The sequence below is a fragment of the Saimiri boliviensis genome, chromosome 3, assembly GCF_048565385.1.
Source record: "Saimiri boliviensis isolate mSaiBol1 chromosome 3, mSaiBol1.pri, whole genome shotgun sequence".
Classification (NCBI taxonomy): domain Eukaryota; kingdom Metazoa; phylum Chordata; class Mammalia; order Primates; family Cebidae; genus Saimiri; species Saimiri boliviensis.
In genome coordinates, this window is record NC_133451.1 from 81,168,555 (window position 1) to 81,187,436 (window position 18,882).

Genomic DNA, 18,882 nt, shown 5'->3' on the forward strand with positions numbered 1-18,882 from the left:
TAAGGACTGAGTCCTATTTTTTGAGGAAAGTTTTTGACTTTTAAGAGTGCTATTGGTAATAGAGAAGGCCAGGAGAGGTGGGATTTTTGTGCCAGTTTTTTTAGGTGTTTTTAAAGAATTTTATTTTATTTTTTTTTTTACTTTCCCTGAGGACTGAGGCCTTTAAGCACAGTGGAGATGTTACTGTATCGCTAGAGCCTTGGAAATTCCTTGGGTTACTGCAGCTTTGAAGGCAGGACCATTATTACTTTGAAGACAGCGAGGGAGTTTAAATTTAGGGATTATTTTATTTATTAGGACTTTTATTACTTTTTGGGCTTTCTCTGTTTTACAGGGGAAAGCCTTAACCCAGGTTGTATAAGTATTTTCACATACTAGCAGATATTGATATCCCCAGACTTAGGCATATGGGTAAAATTTATTTGCCAGTTTTTACCTGGGTAACATCCAGCTTGTTTTTTCCCAGGGGGAGCTTTGCGATGGGCCAAAGCAGTATTTTTTTTTTTTTGACATACTTTACATTCTTTGACTATTTGTTGGACAGCCTTGAAGAGACCTTTGTAAATACAGATTTGGCCATTTGCTGTGTATTTTTTACACCCATATGGAAGGTTTGATGTAGAGTTTCAAGTACCTTTCACTGGCTGGCAACAGGTAGAAGCACATTTTCCTTTTTAGTGGCTAACCATTTTGAAAGAAGAATATTGTGTCCCTGGGAGATTGCACTTTACCTTTTTTGATGAGTATTGAGGTTCAGTTTTTTGGAGTGAGTTTTTTTATAAATACTTGTTTAGCTGCCCTGTTTGCCTTTAGGTTAGCTTGGCGATTGCCCTTGGCTACCTTTTTATTTCCTTTTTGGTGTTAAGACCACTACCTTTGTGGGGTTTTGGACAGCTTGTAATAAGTTTAAAATTTTCTTGTGGTATTTAATGGGAGTTCCTGCCGAGGTTAGGAACTTTTTTTTCCCTGTTATATAGCAGCATGAGCATGCAAAACCAGGTAAGCATATTTGGAATTTGTAGATACATTTATTTTTTTAATTTTAGAACTTGGGTGAGGGCTATTAGTTTTGCTTGTTGGGCAGTAGCACTAGGAGGAAGGGAATTGCTTTTAAGCACTGTTTCATTACTGACTACTACATATTTTGCTTTTTAAACTTTATTTTTCGCAAAGGAACTTTTGTTATTGTAAAGGTTAAGGTTAGGGTTGGCTAAAGGAGTATTTAAGAGGTCCTTCTGAGTGGCACAGTTTGAGCTATAATTTGCTGACAATTATGCTTTGTGTTTGCTTTTATTCTAGGAAGAAAAGTAGCTGGGTTGAGGGCTGACATGTATGCAGCTGCAGTACAGGCCCTTTGAGCGTTAAGGCCTGATATTTGAGGAGACGATTGTCAGACAGCCATAAATAAGCCTCCTTTAGAGGCCAGAATTTTAGCTACATTATGTGAAGTCCATACACTTAGATTTTTTTCTTGCTCTATTTTAACTACCTGGTTTAGACCAGGATAGCCACCACGGCTACGACTTGTAAGCAGTGTGGCCAGCCTTTTGCTACTGCATTAATTTTGTTCCTTAGGTATGCTACTGGTTGTTAGCTCCCCAAGTTTGGGTGAGAACTTCCAGTACCGCTTCTGACATTTTTGTAACATATAGCGAGAAGTTGTTCTCTGTAGGAAGGCTTAGATCTGAAGCCTGCAGTGGTGCCTGCTTCGGGGTTTGAAAGGCTGCCTTAGCTATTGGGTTCCAGAATACTAAATGGGTATTAGCTTTTTGGGTTTTCTTAGAGTGTACAGAGGTTTTGCTATTTTACCATATTTGGGAATTTACAATTGGTAAAAAAAAACAGTTATTTCCAAGAATTCCCATAACTGTTTTAAGGTTCTGGGTTGGGGGAAGCCCAGTATGGGTTGAAGACATCCTTTATTTAGGGCCCAAGTGCCCTTAGACAAGACCAGCCCTAGGTATTTTACCTTCTGTTTACAAAGTTGGGCCTTTGGTTTGGAAACTTTATATTCACAGTTGGCAACAAAGTTTAGGAGGTCCTGAGTGGCCTGCTGACCCTGGGTTTTTGAGCTTGCAGTTAAAAGTAAGTTATTTATATATTGAAGAACCTGGGAACCTGGTTGTGAGAAACTGCTACGGTTCTGAGCTGGAGCCTGGCTGAACAGGTGGGGGCTGGTTTTAAAGCCTTGAGGTAATACTGTTAGGTGAGCTGAGAACTTTGGTTTAAAGAATTTTTAAAGGCAAACAGAAAATGAGAGTTAGGATGTAGTGGTACACAGAAAAAGGCATTTTTAAGGTTTAGAACTGTAAACCATTATGCCTTTTCTGGAAATTGAGAAAGCAAGGTGTAAGGATTAGGTACAGCTGAGTATAAAGGGATTATAACTTTATTAATAAGTTTAAGATTTTTGTACCAGCCTTTATTGTTTATTAGGTGTTTCCCTTTTTAAAATTGGAATATTACAAGGGCTGTTACAGGACTTTACTAGATCCTGAGCCTTTAAGTCCCTTACAATATTCTGTAGTTCCTTTTTGGCTTTTGGTTTTAGGGGGTACTGTTTTTGGTAAGGAAAAGATGTAGAATTCTTTAGCCTTATTTGAATTGGACACGCATTTTTTTGCCCATTTCAATTGTTCTTTGCCCAGACTTTAGGATTAATTCCTTTTTGAAATAATGGGCAGCAGAGAGGGATTTTCTCCCTAATGAGGTTTATGTAGATAACGGCTCCTGCTCTGGCCAGCAGGTTCCGCCCTAGTAAGGGAGTGGGACTTTTTGGCATGAGGAAATTATGGGAGAAAAGCAGATCTCCCCAGTTACAGCTTAGGGGCTGGGAGAAATATTGGGAGACTGCTTGTTTTAGGACTCCTTGGACAATTACAGCTGTCCAAGTTAGAGGACAGCTGTCCAGGGCAGGAGAGCAAAACAGAGAATGTTGTGCCAGTGTTTAGGAGGAGATTAACTTCCTGGCCCTTTATGGTTAGTGTTACCCGGGGCTTGTTGACAGTAATGATTTGAGCTGGCACTTGCCCCAGGCACCTTTAGTTTTGTTGTTGGGTTATTTGGTTAGACACCTTAGGCCCTGAGAACCTTTGCCCCCTGGAACAGTGTGCTTTGTAGTGATTTTTTTGGTGGAAAATCCTGGAGGGGAAAGGGAGCTCCCACCATGTGGGAGGGGATTCCAGAGAGCTGGAAATCCGGTGTGGGTGAAGGAGCAGGGGAAATTATCCTGGGAAACATTCCCACCTTCTCAAGTTCCTCTGGCCAATGAAAGGAGTTCCTCTAAACTTCTGCTGGGGTAATTGACTCTTAGTTTCTTCCCATGCCAGCAAAATTCAAACATAAACCGTTAAATCTCCCAGATGGAGAGAGACAGGAGGGGGCACGGCGCTGGGAAACTCTTGCCCTTAAAACTACACCCCTACATGGACCCGGAAAGAGACCACATTCCCTCAGTTTCACTGGGTTTTTGTTTTTGTTTTTTTTACTCACTTAAGGAAATCACTGTCTAGGAGATAATGATTCAGGTTTCTTGATATTCCTAAGAACTATTGCATAGTCCTTTCTGCTCTGAGGCAGCTATAGCATATGTAGTAATTTTTGTTTCTGTCACATAAATTTGAATACACATATGAGTAAAAGACCCTTAGTTCTTCATAACTTACTGAAAGAGCCTGACTTTTTCCATGTAACTCTTCCACAAGTGCTTTATGGAAAACTGGATACATTCTGTATTCATTCATCCAGCACATACTTGTAGAATGGCCAACGTACACCAGGTTTATAATAGTTACTACTGTGAATGGACAGTAAAACAAATGCAAAAGGAGAATACACTAAACCAAGTCTTTTTCTTTTCTCTCTCTCTGATAGGGCTACCAGAAAGCTTTGGTGAAACTAAAACTAAAAAAAAATACTGTGGATGACATTTCAGAGAGTCTGCGGCAAGGGGGAGGCAAGTTAAACTTTGACGAACTTCGACAAGATCTCAAAGGGTAAGAATCATGCTTCCTGAGCTTCTGAAAAATTCCTGCTTTTAAAGATCAGGGTAGTGATTCCTGGTGATAAGGGTATTTCTAGCTCAAGTACACTCATATAGATACTTCTTTTTTCCAGAGGCAGGTATCTTTCTGGATCACGTTATAAGTGGAAAACTTACCCCCATTTGGTGATTTTTCCTTTCCTCCTGCATTTTGATGTCTCTGTGTTTAGGGTGAACAGGATACAAGAATGATTTCATCTGTTTCCTCTCTATAATTTCAGGAAAGGCCATACTGATGCAGAGATAGAAGCAATATTCACAAAGTACGACCAAGATGGAGACCAAGAACTGACCGAACATGAACATCAGCAGATGAGAGATGACTTGGAGAAAGAGAGGGTGGGTCTGGTTTAGGAAAATGGGATTTGGTTCAGTACCTGCAAAACCAAAGATGTAGCAAACACTGTAGAAGAAGTGGGTTTAGTCTCTTGCCCATCCCCCACCACCCTCTCTCTGTCTCTCTGTCTCAGTAGGTTTATGTGTTAGTACCTTGTTTATTCCAAAAAGGATATATAACACAATTATGTATAAGAATGGATTGTTAGCATAATATTAAAAAGTCAAAATGAAGTGAAAAGCAAAACAAAAGTGAAAATAATAGATTACTAATGAAGCTTAAAAAATGCATTCATAAAAACATACGCTTATTAAGATTGGGCTACAGATTGGTCCCTAAGCTTGCTGGAAATCAGCTTGAAAAGAGAAGCCTGATTAGCCTCAGAGTACACGATGTCCATGAGAGTGAAGAAAACAAAAAAAGATTTACCAGGAGATACAGAATTATCCTGGTTAGTTAGTGGCTTTTAAATTGTTAACTTTTTCTTTCTTTCTTTCTTTTTTTTTTTTTTTTGAGATGGAGTCTCAGTCTGTCTCCCAGGCTGGAGTGCAGTGGTGCAATCTTGGCTCACTGCAACCTCTACCTCTGGGGTTCAAGCAATTCTCTTGCCTCAGCCTCCCAAGTAGCTGGGAATGCAGGCACACCCCATCATGGCTGGCTAATTTTTGTATTTGTAGTATACATGGGGTTTCACCACGTTGGCCAGGCTGGTCTTGAACTCCTTATCTCAAGCAATCCGCCCGCCTAGGCCTCCCAAAGTGCTGGGATTACATTTGTGAGCCACTGTGCCTGGCCTAAATCATTAACATTTCTAATAAAACAAAATTGACAGCTGCCTTCCATTTGAATACTTTTTACAAAATAGTTAAAAGTAAACGTAAGTGGGCTTTTATAATCAGAAAAAAGAATAATTGAAAGCTTTACTATTAACTTTCAAAAATAAGTGATTAAACAGCAATGACAAAAATGTATGGCAATTGAGGTACAGAGAACACAGATGAATGTTATTACAAAAGCCACTTTCCTGTGAGGAGAAGCCTAGGACAGTGGTTTCTAAATGCCACTCCACAAAACAGTGCTAGTAGGCAACAGACTTCTCCAGTCATAGTGAAATTGAAGCATAAAGACAATGAGGAAAATTTTTACAAGGCTGTATTTAGACAAAATTCTTATTCTGAGATTATATCCTTCCTATTTTGGAGCTATTGAATGTTTTATCTTTTCTGAAAAGAAGCCGATACAGGTTGAGCATCCCTAACCCAAATATCTGAGTCTGAAATGCTCCAAAATCTAAAACTTCTTGGGCGCCAAAATGACACTCAAAGGTCATGCTTAAAGGAGACGCTCTCATTGGAGCAGTTTGGATTTTGTGTTTTCAGATTAGGGATGCTGAACCAGTAAGTATAATGCAAACATTTCAAAATATTTTTGAAAATCCAAAACACTTCTGGTCCCAAGCATTTCAAATAAGGGATACACAACCTATAATATAATTCTTTATTTCTTTTATTATTATTATTTTAAGATGGCTCATGGCCCACTGCAGCCTCAAACTCCTAGGCTCAAATGATCCTCCCACCTCAACCTCCCAGGTAGCTAGGACTGCAGGCATTCATCACCATGCCTTGCTATTTTTTTTTTTTTTTCAATTATTTTGTGGAGACAAGGTCTCACTTTGCTGCCCAGGCTAGTCTCAAACTTCTGGCTTCAAACGATCCTCCCGCTCAGCCTCCCAAAGTGTTAGGATTACAGGCATGACCACTGTGCTTGGCCCATGTTCTACATTTACTTTTTTCTTTGCCTGTTGTTTTTAATGTTCTTTCTTATTCAAACAAACAGTTGGCTACTCCTTGCTGTTTGTTAAATTTGCCAATCTATGAAACTGAAAAATGCAGGATTTCCAGTCTGATGTTAAACACAAAGATAACTCAGGTAAATGGCACGCACCCAATTCCTGCTTGCCCAAGTCCTTGGTGAAGCTTCAGTGGGATCTCAGTGTTCTGTTCCTCACTCAGCGACCCCTTGTTTTTCAGGAGGACCTGGATTTGGATCACAGTTCTTTACCACGTCCCATGAGCAGCCGAAGTTTCCCTCGAAGCCTGGATGACTCTGAGGAGGATGATGATGAAGACAGCGGACATAGCTCCAGAAGGAGGGGAAGCATTTCTAGTGGAGTTTCTTATGAGGAGTTTCAAGTGTAAGTGTAAACAAATTGGCAGAATTTGTGTTGACAAGAGTCCAAGTGAGGCCAGGCAGTTTCCCTCATCTCTGAATTCACTCCTTTCCATTATTAATCATCTGGCTTTAAAAAATAATTTGTATTGGCTGGGCATGGTGGCTCATGCCTGTAATCCCAGCATTTTGGGAAACTGAGGCAGGCAGATCACAAAGTCAGGAGTTCAAGACCAGCCTGGCTAACATAGTGAAACCCCGGATCTACTAAAAATACAAAAAAATTAGCTGGGTGGGGTGATGGGCGCCTGTAATCCTAGCTACTAGCGGGGCTGAGGCAAGAGAATCGCTTGAACCCAACAGGTGGAGGTGGCAGCGAGCCAAGATCGCACCACTGCACTCCAGCCAGGTGACAGTGGGAGACCCTGTCTCAAAAAACAAAATAACTTGTATTGGTGTTTTGTCTCTTATATGTTTATTATAGGAATTAGGAAATAAGAACAAAAGAAAATATTAACATTTCCCATATTTCTGCCACCCAAAAACGTCTATTAATATGTCAATGTGTCTCTGTTTGCATGTGTTTATCAATGTTTTTATATATTTTTATGGCCGAACATATGTTTTGTCTTGGAGAATGTTCCTTGTGCCCTTGAGAAGAGTGAATATTCTGCTATTGTTGAGTGGAGTGTTCTGTAAAAATTTGTTAGTTTGTTTATAGTTTTATTCAAGTCTCCCATTTCCTGGTTTATCTTCTGCCTAGATGTCGTATTCATGTTTGAAAGTCGGGTATTAAAGTCTGCAAGTATTATTAGTTGGAGAGCATCCCTTAGATTCTGTCAGGTTTTGCTTTGTTTATTTTGGAACTCTGTTGGGTGCATCATATTTATAACTAATATATCTTCCTAATATGTTGACCCTGTTTTCTCTCTCAGTTTGTTGAGGCTGAAGAAAAAAACTGACCCTGTTTTCACTATAAGATCTTATCCACTCTACCTCTATCTCTAGTAAAATTCTTTATTGTAAAGTCTTTTTTGTTTCATATTAATATAGCCACTCCAGCTTTCTTTTGACTGTTGTTTAGATGATAAATCTTTTTCCATGCTTTTACTTTAAACCTATTGCCTAAAGTATGTCTCTCTTGTAGGCAGCATATAATTGGATCTTATCTTTTTATCCAGTTAGACAATTTCTGTCTTTTGATTAGATGCTTAATCCAATCCTTTAATGTTATCATTGATATAGTTAATTTGTCTATTTTATATTTTGTTTTGTAGCTTGTGCCTTTTTTGTTCCTCTTTTACTGCTTTCTTTTACATTAAGTGAATATTTTTCAGTATAACATTTAATCCTTTTAATGATTTTTCACTTCTTTTTAGACATTTTCTTAGGGGTTGCTCTTAGACTTAATTTATGCAAATTAACTTACAAAAAATTACTTCAGATTTATATTAACTAAATCCGGTGAGATACAGAAGTATCATTTCTATTTAGCTTTCTTCCTCTTCCCTCTTTTTGTGCTATATATTCATCTATCTGTATATACATACAGTCATCGATATATGTTGTAAATTACATGGTTATAACAAGATTACATTTTTGTAACAGTGTGTAATATATAGTATATAATTTTATTTCTCTTAATGAAGCTGAGAGAAGAAGAGAAAGTATATATTTACAAATTTGTATATTAAGCTACCTTTTTTTTTTTTTTTTTTTTTTACCATTTCTCATTCTCTTTTGCTCCTCTGGATTCAAGTTGTCATCTGCTGTCATTCTCTTTTTTCTAATACAACTTTGCTACTGCCTATTATTGTCAAATTTATTACATTTCTGTTATAGGCCTTCAGATCTAACTGTGTACATATTTTTGCACAATTGCTTTTTAAATCAGTTAAGGGAAACAAAGGAGAAATATACATATGTACTATACACCTACACAATTGCCTTTACCAGTGCTCTTTGTATTTTCATGTGAATTCTGATTACTTCCTGGAGTCACTTGCTTTCAGCAAGTGAAGAATTTTCTTTAGTGTTTTTTTGTAAAGCAGGTTTGCTAGCAATGAATCCTCTCAGTTTTGATTTATCTGAGAATGTTTTCCTTTCTCCATTTCCTCTGGCCTCCATTGTTTGTGATGAGAAGACAGCTGCTAATTTTACTGGGGTCCCATTGTACATGATGACTCAATTTTCTCTCACCACTTTCAAGATTTTTGGTTTTGTCTTTCAGTATTTTGACTATGATATGTCTGGGTATATATCTCTGAGTTTATCCTACTTGGAAAGTATTTTATCTGCTTCTTTCACTTTCTCTTCTCCTTTGGGACCCCCATTGTGCATATGCTTAATGGTATCACATATTTCTGTTCATTTGTCTTATTTTTTTCCCTCTCTGTTCTTCATATTGCATAGTCTGTATTGATCTATCTTCAAGTTCACTGATTAGTTCTTCTGCCAGCTTGCTTAAATCTCTGTTGAGCTCCTCTAGTTATTTATTTATTTATTTATTTATTTATTTATTTATTTATTTTTATAAAGACAGGGTTTCACTCCATCACTCATGCTGGAGTACAGTGGTGTGATCATGGCTCTCTACAGCCTAAACACGTGGGCTCAAGCAATCCTCCTGCCTCAGCCTCCCAAGTAGCTAGGGCTATAGGCACATGCTATTATGCCTGGCTAATATGTGTGTGTGTGTGTGTGTGTAAATTTTTTTTAATTTGTAGAGATGGCATCTAGTTATGTTGCCCAGGTCTCAAACTCCTGACCTCAAGTGATTCTCCCACCTCAGCCTCCCAAAGTGCTGGGATCACAGGCATGAGCCACTGTCCTTGGCCTGAATTTTTTACTTATTATGCTTTTCAGCTCCAGAATTTGGTTCTTTCTATTTGGTTCTTTTTAGTAATCTCTATCTCTTCATTCTGTATTGATGATATCCTGTATTTGATGAGACAAAGTCATCATAGCTTTTTTTTTTTTTTTTTTTTTTTTTTTTTTTTTTTTTTTTTTTTTTTTTTAAGAGATGGGTTCTCTCTCATCATACAGGCCAGAGTGCAGCAGCATGTTCATAGATAGCTCACTGCAGCCTCAAACTCCTGAACTCAAGCAGTCTTCCCATCTCAGCCTCCCAAGTACCTGGGACTACAGGCATGAGCCACTGCACCCAGCTAATTCTTATTTTTTGTAGAGATGGTGTCTATGCTGCCCAGGGTGGTCTCAAACTCCTGGGCTCAAGTGATCCTCCCTGCTCAGCTTCCCTGCTGGGATTATAGGCATGAGCCACTGCACCCAGCCTCCTTTATTTATTTAACCATGGTGGGTTTTTTTTTTATTGTTTGTTTGTTTTAACCTCTTTGAATATATTATATCATTACCTTCAGGTCTTTGTCTGCTAAGTCTGACATCTATGCCCTCTCAGAGACAGTTTCAGTTGTCTGCTTTTTATTTTTCCTTTTCTTGTGTGTGGGAACGTTTTCCTGTTTTTTTTTTTTTTTTTTTTTTTTTTTTATCATTATTGTTGCTGTTAAAGATTGGACATGTTAGATAATATATTGTAGGAACTCTGGCCCTTTCCTCCCCAGGACTTGTTTTTATTGCTCTTTGCTTTTTTTTTTTTCCTGTTTTCATACACTTCTGTTTTCCAACAGTGTCTGCTTCTGATGTTATTCCTTAGAGGGTGCAGCTGGGCCATGTATGCATGTGGTCACTCTGGGAAGACAGTAGTTTTACCAGGGTGCTCACTGACTTTCTCTGACCTCTCCATTATACCTTCTTGCCTCTGTTGGTATTAGACCCAGCTATTACATTTCATTGTTTACTGATTGGTCTGTTGTTTTCAAAAATGCCTTGGGATATAATTTGCTCCACAGTCTGATCCACTTAAATTCATGCCCCTTTGCAGTGCTAGTTTTTAAGGTCAGTATATATATATATATATTTTGAGACAGAGTCTCTCTGTGTTGCCCAGGCTAGAACGTAGTGGTGCAATCTCAGCTCACTGCAGCATCGACCTCTCGGGCTAGTAGCTAGTACTACTAGCTGGTTAATTTTTGTATTTTTTAAACAGATGGGGTTTCACCATGTTGCCCAGACTGGTCTCAAACTCCTGAGTTCAAGCAATCCACCCACCTCAGCCTCACAAAGTCCTGGGATTACAGGCATCCACCACCACACCTGGCCCCTGAAGCCAGTCTTTAACTGTATTCTTAGCTGTCTCCCTGGTTCTCTCTGGTGAACTAGCTGGTAACTTGTTGATCTCATGAGGCTACCAGATTCCTCTTAAATGCTTTATCCCCACAATCTCCACAGTTTTCAAGACCATCCTTAGTCTTTAATTTACTCACAATTTATTCCAAATAAAGTCAGTTCACTTGAAGAGAGCTCTGTATTCCTATGACCTGTGTCTCCCCTTGAGCAAAACTGCCACTGCTTCACAGAGCCAGGGACAGTGGCCCACCTCTCCGTGACATCCTGCTTTATGAACAAGTCACTGGGCTCAGATGGCAGCCTCTGATTTTGTCACCTTGCTTCTTTTGGCATGGAAGCTTCACCCTACAAATGGGAGCTGAGTAGAAGAGAGCCCCATGCCTCTTAGCCACTCTTGCCAGGATTAGAACCACTACAACATGCATTTAAGAGTGGGAACAGGCTGGACACAGTGGGTGCCTGTAATCCTAGGAATTTGGGATGTTGAGACAGGAGGATCACTTGAGCCCAGGAGTTCAAGACCAGCCTGGGCAACTTGGTGAGAACCTTATCTCTTTAAGAAATACAAAATTAATTGGGTGTGGTTGTGTATACCCGTAATCCCAACTGCTTGGGAGGCTGAAGTTGGAGAATTGCTTGAGCCTGAGAGGCAGAGGTTGCAGTGTGCCAAGACTGCACCATTGCACTGCAGCTTGGGCAACAGAGTAGACTCTGTCTCCAAAGAAAAAAGTAGGAATGTTGAAGCTGGGCATGGTAGCTCATGCCTGTAATCCCAGCACTATGGGAAGCCAAGGCAGGAGTATTGCTTGAGGCTAGGAATTTAAGACCATCCTGGGCAACATAGTGAGACTTTGTCTCTATTAAATAAAAATAAATAAATAAATAAATAAAACAACTTTAAAAGACTTTTTTAAAAAAGAGTGGGATGGCTGGGCACAGTGGCTCAGGCCTGTAATCCCAGCACTTTGGAAGGCCAAGGCAGGCGGATCACCTGAGGTCAAGAGTTCAAGACCAGCCTGGCCAACCTAGCAAAACCCCATCTCTACTAAAAAAAAAAAAAATACAAAAATTAACTGGGCGAGGTTGCGCACACATGAGCTACTCAGGAGGCTGAGGCAGGAGAATCACTTGAACCTGTAAGGCAGAAGTTGCAGTGAGCCAAGATCGTGCCACTGCACTCTAGCCTGGATGACAGAGCAAGACTCCAACTCACACACACACACACACAAAAGAGTGGAAATGTTAGGCTAAGAAATGCTGGCAGCCTGCCCCTCCCTCCCTGAGAAATACTGTAGCCCCAGACTGGGAATTGGGGGACGAGGGAGCTCTGTGCTCTTAGCTGCACCCATGTGAAGGTCTGCTTTTATCATATGAGCTAGGGACAGAAGGCTCATATTATGGTTCAAATGCCACAGATTCTCTTCATACTTAAATTTAGTAGATTTTCTTGAATAAATGCTTTTTCATTTGCTGTATGCCCTTAAAAGTTGCTAGAAATTTTAAATATTTGAGTTTTAAAAAATAATTTTCAACAGTTACAGTATTTCACTGAAGAGAGAGTCTACAGAACCCTCTTGCCACCATTGCAGAGGTTGTTTACAGCTTACAAGTTTTTAAAGTATTTGTATAACATTTTTAAAATTCAAAATAATAGAATGGTAAGTCAACATGCTGTTTTCATACTGTTGTTCAAACTTTATTTATTTAATATATTGTGAACCTAATTCTATTTCATTAAATGTTCTGCCACAGTATAATGTCTGATGTCTCCTTAGAATTTTATTGTATGGATGAACAAAGATTATTTAAATAATTTCCTATCAATTTTGGGGTGTTGTTTTGGTGGTGGTGGGTTTTTTTTTGGGGTTTTTTTTTTTTTTGAGAATAGGTCTCACTCTGTCACTCAGGCTGGAGTACAGAAGTGTAGTGAAATGATCACAGCTCACTGCAGCCTCACCTTCCCAAGGCTCAGGTGATCCTTCCACCTCAGACTTCCAAGTAGCTAGGACTACAGGCACATGCCACCATGACAACCTATTTTTGGTAGAAAGGAGGTTTTGACATCCTGCCCAGTCTGGTCTCTAACTCCTGGTCTCAAGCAATCTGTCTACTTCCACCTCCCAAAATGCCAGGATTACAGGCATGAGCCACCATGCCCCACCCCCCCATCAATTGTTTGATGGAGCCATTTTTCAATGATCCACTATTAATAAGCAGCACTCTAATATCCTTATAGCTAAAAATTACACATATACTTATAAAATTTTTCTTTAGAAAATGTTCTGAAAATGGACTGTCTGAATAAAAGTTTAGGCATACATTTGTAAGACTTCTGATATGCACTGACTTGCAGGAAAGTTGTTCCAGTTAACACTGCCACCAGTGGCATTCGAGAGTTTATCTGTAAAGCTTGAGATCACTTAGAAAGTGTTTCAAAGAATTGTGTCACTTAAGAAATTTTAGCACTTCAATTTGAAAAGCCAGTGTGGCTGAAAAGACAATGACAAGTGCTTTTTCCCTCTGTACTGTGCTTTCCTTACAGCCTGGTGAGACGAGTGGACCGTATGGAGCATTCCATCGGCAGCATCGTGTCCAAGATTGACGCCGTGATCGTGAAGCTGGAGATCATGGAGCGGGCCAAACTGAAGAGGAGGGAGGTGCTGGGAAGGCTGCTGGATGGGGTGGCCGAGGTCAGTAGTCATGAGCCAAAAACACCACTGCCGAGCCCGGTGTTATTAATGAAATCATATGTTGGTGACTGTTGTATTTGAAGTATTGAAGAAGAGTAAAAGGAAATTTACATTTACAGAAAATCACAATGATGTTTCCATTTACTCTCATTTTCATATTTTTTTTTCCTCTGAAACAGAAACTCTCTTTCTATAAAGTATCTTTCTATAAAGCATTAAGGTAGTTATACTGTCTAACTCTTACGCTGAGATGTTTATCTTTCTCCATAACTGCAGGTAAAATTATAATCTGGAGGTGTTACTTTGTTAATAGTCCACATGCTAATGGTCTTGCCTTCACTGGAGGGTAGAATTAAGTGAAAAATTACTCCAGCAACTCTGAGAATTGCTATGAAATGCTGTAAATCTCCAGCATTACCAAACTACAGATTATTTGGTCCCTGGGTTCCCTAAGGCATTTCCTTCTACTGCCCCCAATACCCTGGTTTCCTTTTCCCTTTTTAGGATGAAAGACTGGGTCGTGATGGTGAAATCCACAGGGAACAGATGGAACGGCTAGTGCGGGAAGAGTTGGAACGCTGGGAATCCGATGATGCAGCTTCCCAGATCAGTCATGGCTTAGGCACGCCAGTGGGACTAAATGGTCAACCTCACCCCAGAAGCTCCCGCCCATCTTCCTCCCAGTCTACAGAAGGCATGGAAGGTGCAGGTGGAAATGGGAGTTCTAATGTACACATATGATATGTGTGTGTTAGTATGTGTGTTTCTAGTAAGTGAGGAGGCGGCTGTCCTGAATTGCTGTAACAAGCATACTATTTATATGCCCTGACCACCATAGGATGCTGGTCTTTGTGACTGATTGCTAATCTTCTGCACTTTAATTTATTTTATATAAACTTTACCCATGGTTCAAAGATTATTTTTTTCTTTTTCTCATATAAGAAATCTAGGTGTAAATATTGAGTACAGAAAAAAAAATATTTGTGAAGTATATTGAGTGGTACGCCCAGTTGCCGCCATGACTGAGTCTTCTCAGTTGACAATGAAGTAGCCTTTTAAGCTAGAAAACTGTCAAAGGGCTTCTGAGTTTCATTTCCAGTCACAAAAATCAGTATTGTTATTTTTTTTCCAAGTGTGTGAAGGAAAATGGGGCATACCTTTCCACTATGGCATAGATCATGAGCTTAATACATAGCTTTCTGTTAAGAAAGGAACCTTTTATTTCAACTACCTTCCTGGAGTAAACTTTTCTAGAAGATGAAATGGAAAAGAACTCCAAATCACAGAATGGGTATGTGGTCATTATGATAGATCTGTGTGAATGGCTAAGATGAATGTTAAACACGATGCTTTTTTGTAATTTTATCATAGCTAACGTCTGTTGGACTAACCGTATCACTTAATTTTTACATTATTTTGGCTCTAATTTGAATGAGCTGAGTAAAACCATCAAAGATCAGTTATGGAATAAATGGCATCTCTAACCATAACCCAGGAGAATTGGAGGGAGCCCTAAGTTGTCACTAACTTTAATTTCTTTTAATGGTTAGCTTAACATAAAGATTTGTCTACATATTCTCTTTCCCATGTGGCTCTACTCATTTGCAACTGAATTTAATGTTATAACTAATCTAGTAAGACCAACTTACTAAATTTTTAGTATGCACTGAAAGTTTTAATTCAACAGTTATGTTCATTTTATGCAAAATGTGGAATTTTGAATTCATAAAGCCTTTGGTTTTATACTATTTTAAGAATATAGTACGTGGCCAGGCACAATGGCTCACACCGGTAATCCCAGCACTTTGGGAGGCCAAAAGCAGGCAAATCACTTGAGTCCAGGAGTTCAAGACCAGCATGGGCAATGTGGTGAAGCCCCATCGCTACAAAAAATACAAACATTAAAAATATAGTACTCAAGTATTCTTGATCCTGTTTCAAAACTAGAATTTATAATCCAAATGGAGCTCAATCTAATTTAAAAAAGAGGTTTTGGTATTGAAAGGGCATACATTATTAGACGGTATCAGCCAAAATTTGAGTTAGCAACAACTGTTTTCATCACAAGAGGGTCTCACCCAAATTTATGGGGAGAAATTTCTCAAAACAAAAATCTTCTTTTACGGAAGTGTTGAGTAAGATGACATTTTGAGAACTAATAAGCAAAAGAGAATGCAGTCCTCTTGAATAACCCTCACTTGGAGAACCAAGAGAATCCTCTCATTTAATGCTATATTTTAAATTCACAAGTTTTTCATTTAATTGGTAGAATATGTCAGACCAATCTCCAATGAAGGCATGAGCAAATAGTTTTTGCAGGTTGAAAATGAAACATACTGGGTTTCTTTAAGTTTTCTTCATGGCTTCATCTCTGTCTTTACATTCTCTTGAATGCGTGACACAAAGTTCTTTATTACTACATACTAAAGTTTCCATTCCAGGGATATTGACTGTACATATTTATGTTTATGTACCATGTTGTTACATGTAAACAAACTTCACTTTGAAGTGCAGCTATTATGTGGTATCCATGTGTATTGACCATGTGCCATATATCAATTATGGTCACTAGAAAGTCTTTTTATGATACTTTTTACTGTACTGTTTTTCATTTCACTTGTAAAATTTTGCAGAATTCCTCAATTCTACCCGTAAATTACATATATTTTTCTTCCTTAGTCATGGAGAATTCCCCCACTCACCTCTTCCCTATGATCTCTCCCTAATAAAAAGATGTTACATATGCAAATCTTTCTCAACAATCAAGAATGTTACTAATGTGTAATACTGAGCACTTTACTGCTTAATAAAAACTTGATATAGTAGCAGATGTGAGAGTTGTCTGTTTTCTAAGTAGTAACAGTTGGGTAATGTGCCTTTTATCATGAGACTTTGACTTTGAAAAAGGCACTTTCTCTGAGTCCAAAGCAACATTAATTGGCACATTTCTATGTTTATTACACCAACTACACATTTCAGGTACCCAATTAGCCTTTAAGCACAGGGCTGTCTTTTATGGCATTTTTGTTTTGATTTTCCTGAAACAAGGATTCCGGGGCAAGTGGTTTATTTGAGAGGTGTAGGCAATAGGGATAGTGGAGTGGAAAAGACAGGGAAGAGAAGAAGAGAAGGTGCCAGTAAAGGGCATGTTGTCTAGCTGCATAACAGCATAGGCTGCCGAAGCCTAATTTGTGTGGCAAAATTCTGAGAAACAGTGTAGAACAAACTAGAACAAACAATTCAGACTTATCCCAGCTGAGGGGCCAGGACTTTGGTTGGAAGACCACTCTGGGAAAATGATAGTAATTCCCTAGCACGTCCAGTAGACAGAGCAGCTCTTGCTGGCTTCTGAAGCCTGAAGGCCAAGAAATGCAGACGCCGGTAGATGAAAACCAGCAGCACACAGTGAAGTGCCACATGGGTAAGGTGCCCACATTATGCAATATGTATGATCACGCATGGTTCAACCCCAAGGGATTCCATCCCCTTGGAATAATGCAAATGGGACTCCATGGAGTTGTGCCACATGGTGACTCTCTACATAGACCACCCATAAAACAGAGAAGTTTAAGAGTATAAGGAAAATAGCAGTAGGCTAAGACTTCAGTCCTCACTCTATACTTGTTAGCCTTGTGATGATGCCAAAACACCTGATCCAATTTCTCTGAAGACTCCATTTCCTCATTTGTCAAATGGGAAAATGAATACATGTTTCCCTCATAGGATTAAGGTTGCATCATAAGACTATATATGTATGAAAGCACTTTAAAGCTGAAATTTCCATTACAAATGGAAGAAGGTGCTATGGTACCTAGCCCAATGACTTGCTCAGCAAGTTACAATCTTTTGAATCAGCAAAAAGTAAAGGAATTCTTGACAATTGCAAATTTAAAAGGTAAATAAAGAAGATTGATATTGCCAAATGATAACTCAAAACTTTAAAAGTCTTCTGTGTTAGTATTTCAGAATTGGGATATTATTTGTACAGTTGTGTGTTTTCACTTTATATTGTATCATAAACATGCTACAAAATCCTGCTTTCTATTAATGGCTACCGAGTGAATCAGTATAAATGAATATTATTTGTTAAGGCTGGACACAGTGGTTCACGCCTGTAATTCCAGAGCTTTGGCAGACTGAAGCAGGAAAACTGCTTGAGGCCAGGAGTTCAAGACCATCCTGGGCAACATAGTGAGACCCTGTCTCTATAAAAATAAAAAAATTATCTGGGCACAGATAATAGTGGTACAAGCCTGCATTCCCAACTATGCAACTGAATTGGAAGGATGGCTTGAGCCCAGGAATTCAAGGTTACAGTGAGCTATGATCACACTACCACTGCATTTTGGCCTGGACATCTGAGTGAAACCCTGTCTCTAAAATTTAAAAAAAATATATAGAATATATGAGTATGTGATATATATCGATTAATTCATACATTTATAATTCATATGAATTACCCACAATACATCTTCCCTGTTACTGGACATTTATTTTGCTCCCATTTTTTATTATTACATGACTAATATAGGTCAACATAAATTTTTTTCACACATCTGGTTATTTCTTCATGGAATTCTGTATAGAAAAATATCTGGAAATGTAATAATTAGGTTAATCTGTATGAACAAATAGTCTTAACACATATTACCAAACAATTTTGTAGAACGTTTACACCAAGTCATATAATAACCAAATTTATATGTGTACTATTTGTCCACCTGCAAACACAGAGACCTTTTTTGTAAAAAGTGTTTATTTTTATCTAAATTTAAATGGAAGAAAATTATGCACAATAATGAAGAAATTATGAATTTCAGATATTACCTCACAAAAGGCAGGATTTCTTAGAGTTTCTTCTAACTCTAAAAAGCAGTAAACACCAACCTGGGCAACATGGCAAAAATCCCATCTCTACAAAAAATACAAGAATTAGCCGGGCATGGGCATGGTGGTGCTCACCACTGCACTCCAGCCTCAGCAACAGAGTGAGACTCTGTCTCAGAAAAAAAAAGCAATAAACAAAAACTTTAAGAGGTAGAGATTTTTTTAGTAGATGAAAATTTAAGTTTCAAGACAGTAAAACATGGCCCACATTTTTAGAAGAAAAAAAAAAAAAAATCACAAACCACCACTGATCTCTTAAAGGAAAACACAACCTTTGATAGAGTAATATTTGTCAGCAAGTAAAAGTGGTATCAATCTTATGGTTCCTTAAGGGTTTGATTTTTTTTCCTATGGATCATCTGTGTTTTTTCTCTTATGAACTACTGGTTTTTGATTAAAAGAAATATTTATCTGGTTCAAGTTGGTGTTTAGATTTTAAAAAGAAAGAAATAATTAATACTATTGGGGAAAGGGTCAACCCAAAGATGTACTTAAAATGACCGGCTGGGCGCGGTGGCTCACGACTGTAATCCCAGCACTTCAGGAAG

At 38.6% G+C, this 18,882-nt stretch overlaps 1 protein-coding gene across 1 annotated transcript in view; it reads left to right on the top strand.

The window, feature by feature from the left end:
• PKD2 (polycystin 2, transient receptor potential cation channel) overlaps positions 1 to 16,277 on the top strand; it is a 75,695-nt gene extending 59,418 nt beyond the window's left edge. Inside the window, exons 11-15 of the mRNA XM_003924159.4 lie at positions 3,874 to 3,995; positions 4,264 to 4,381; positions 6,413 to 6,576; positions 13,300 to 13,447; positions 13,952 to 16,277. Of these exons, the coding sequence (XP_003924208.2) occupies positions 3,874 to 3,995; positions 4,264 to 4,381; positions 6,413 to 6,576; positions 13,300 to 13,447; positions 13,952 to 14,188 (789 nt within the window). The 3' untranslated portion in view covers positions 14,189 to 16,277. The remainder of the gene's footprint in view (positions 1 to 3,873; positions 3,996 to 4,263; positions 4,382 to 6,412; positions 6,577 to 13,299; positions 13,448 to 13,951) is intronic.
• Positions 16,278 to 18,882: the final 2,605 nt, after the last annotated feature.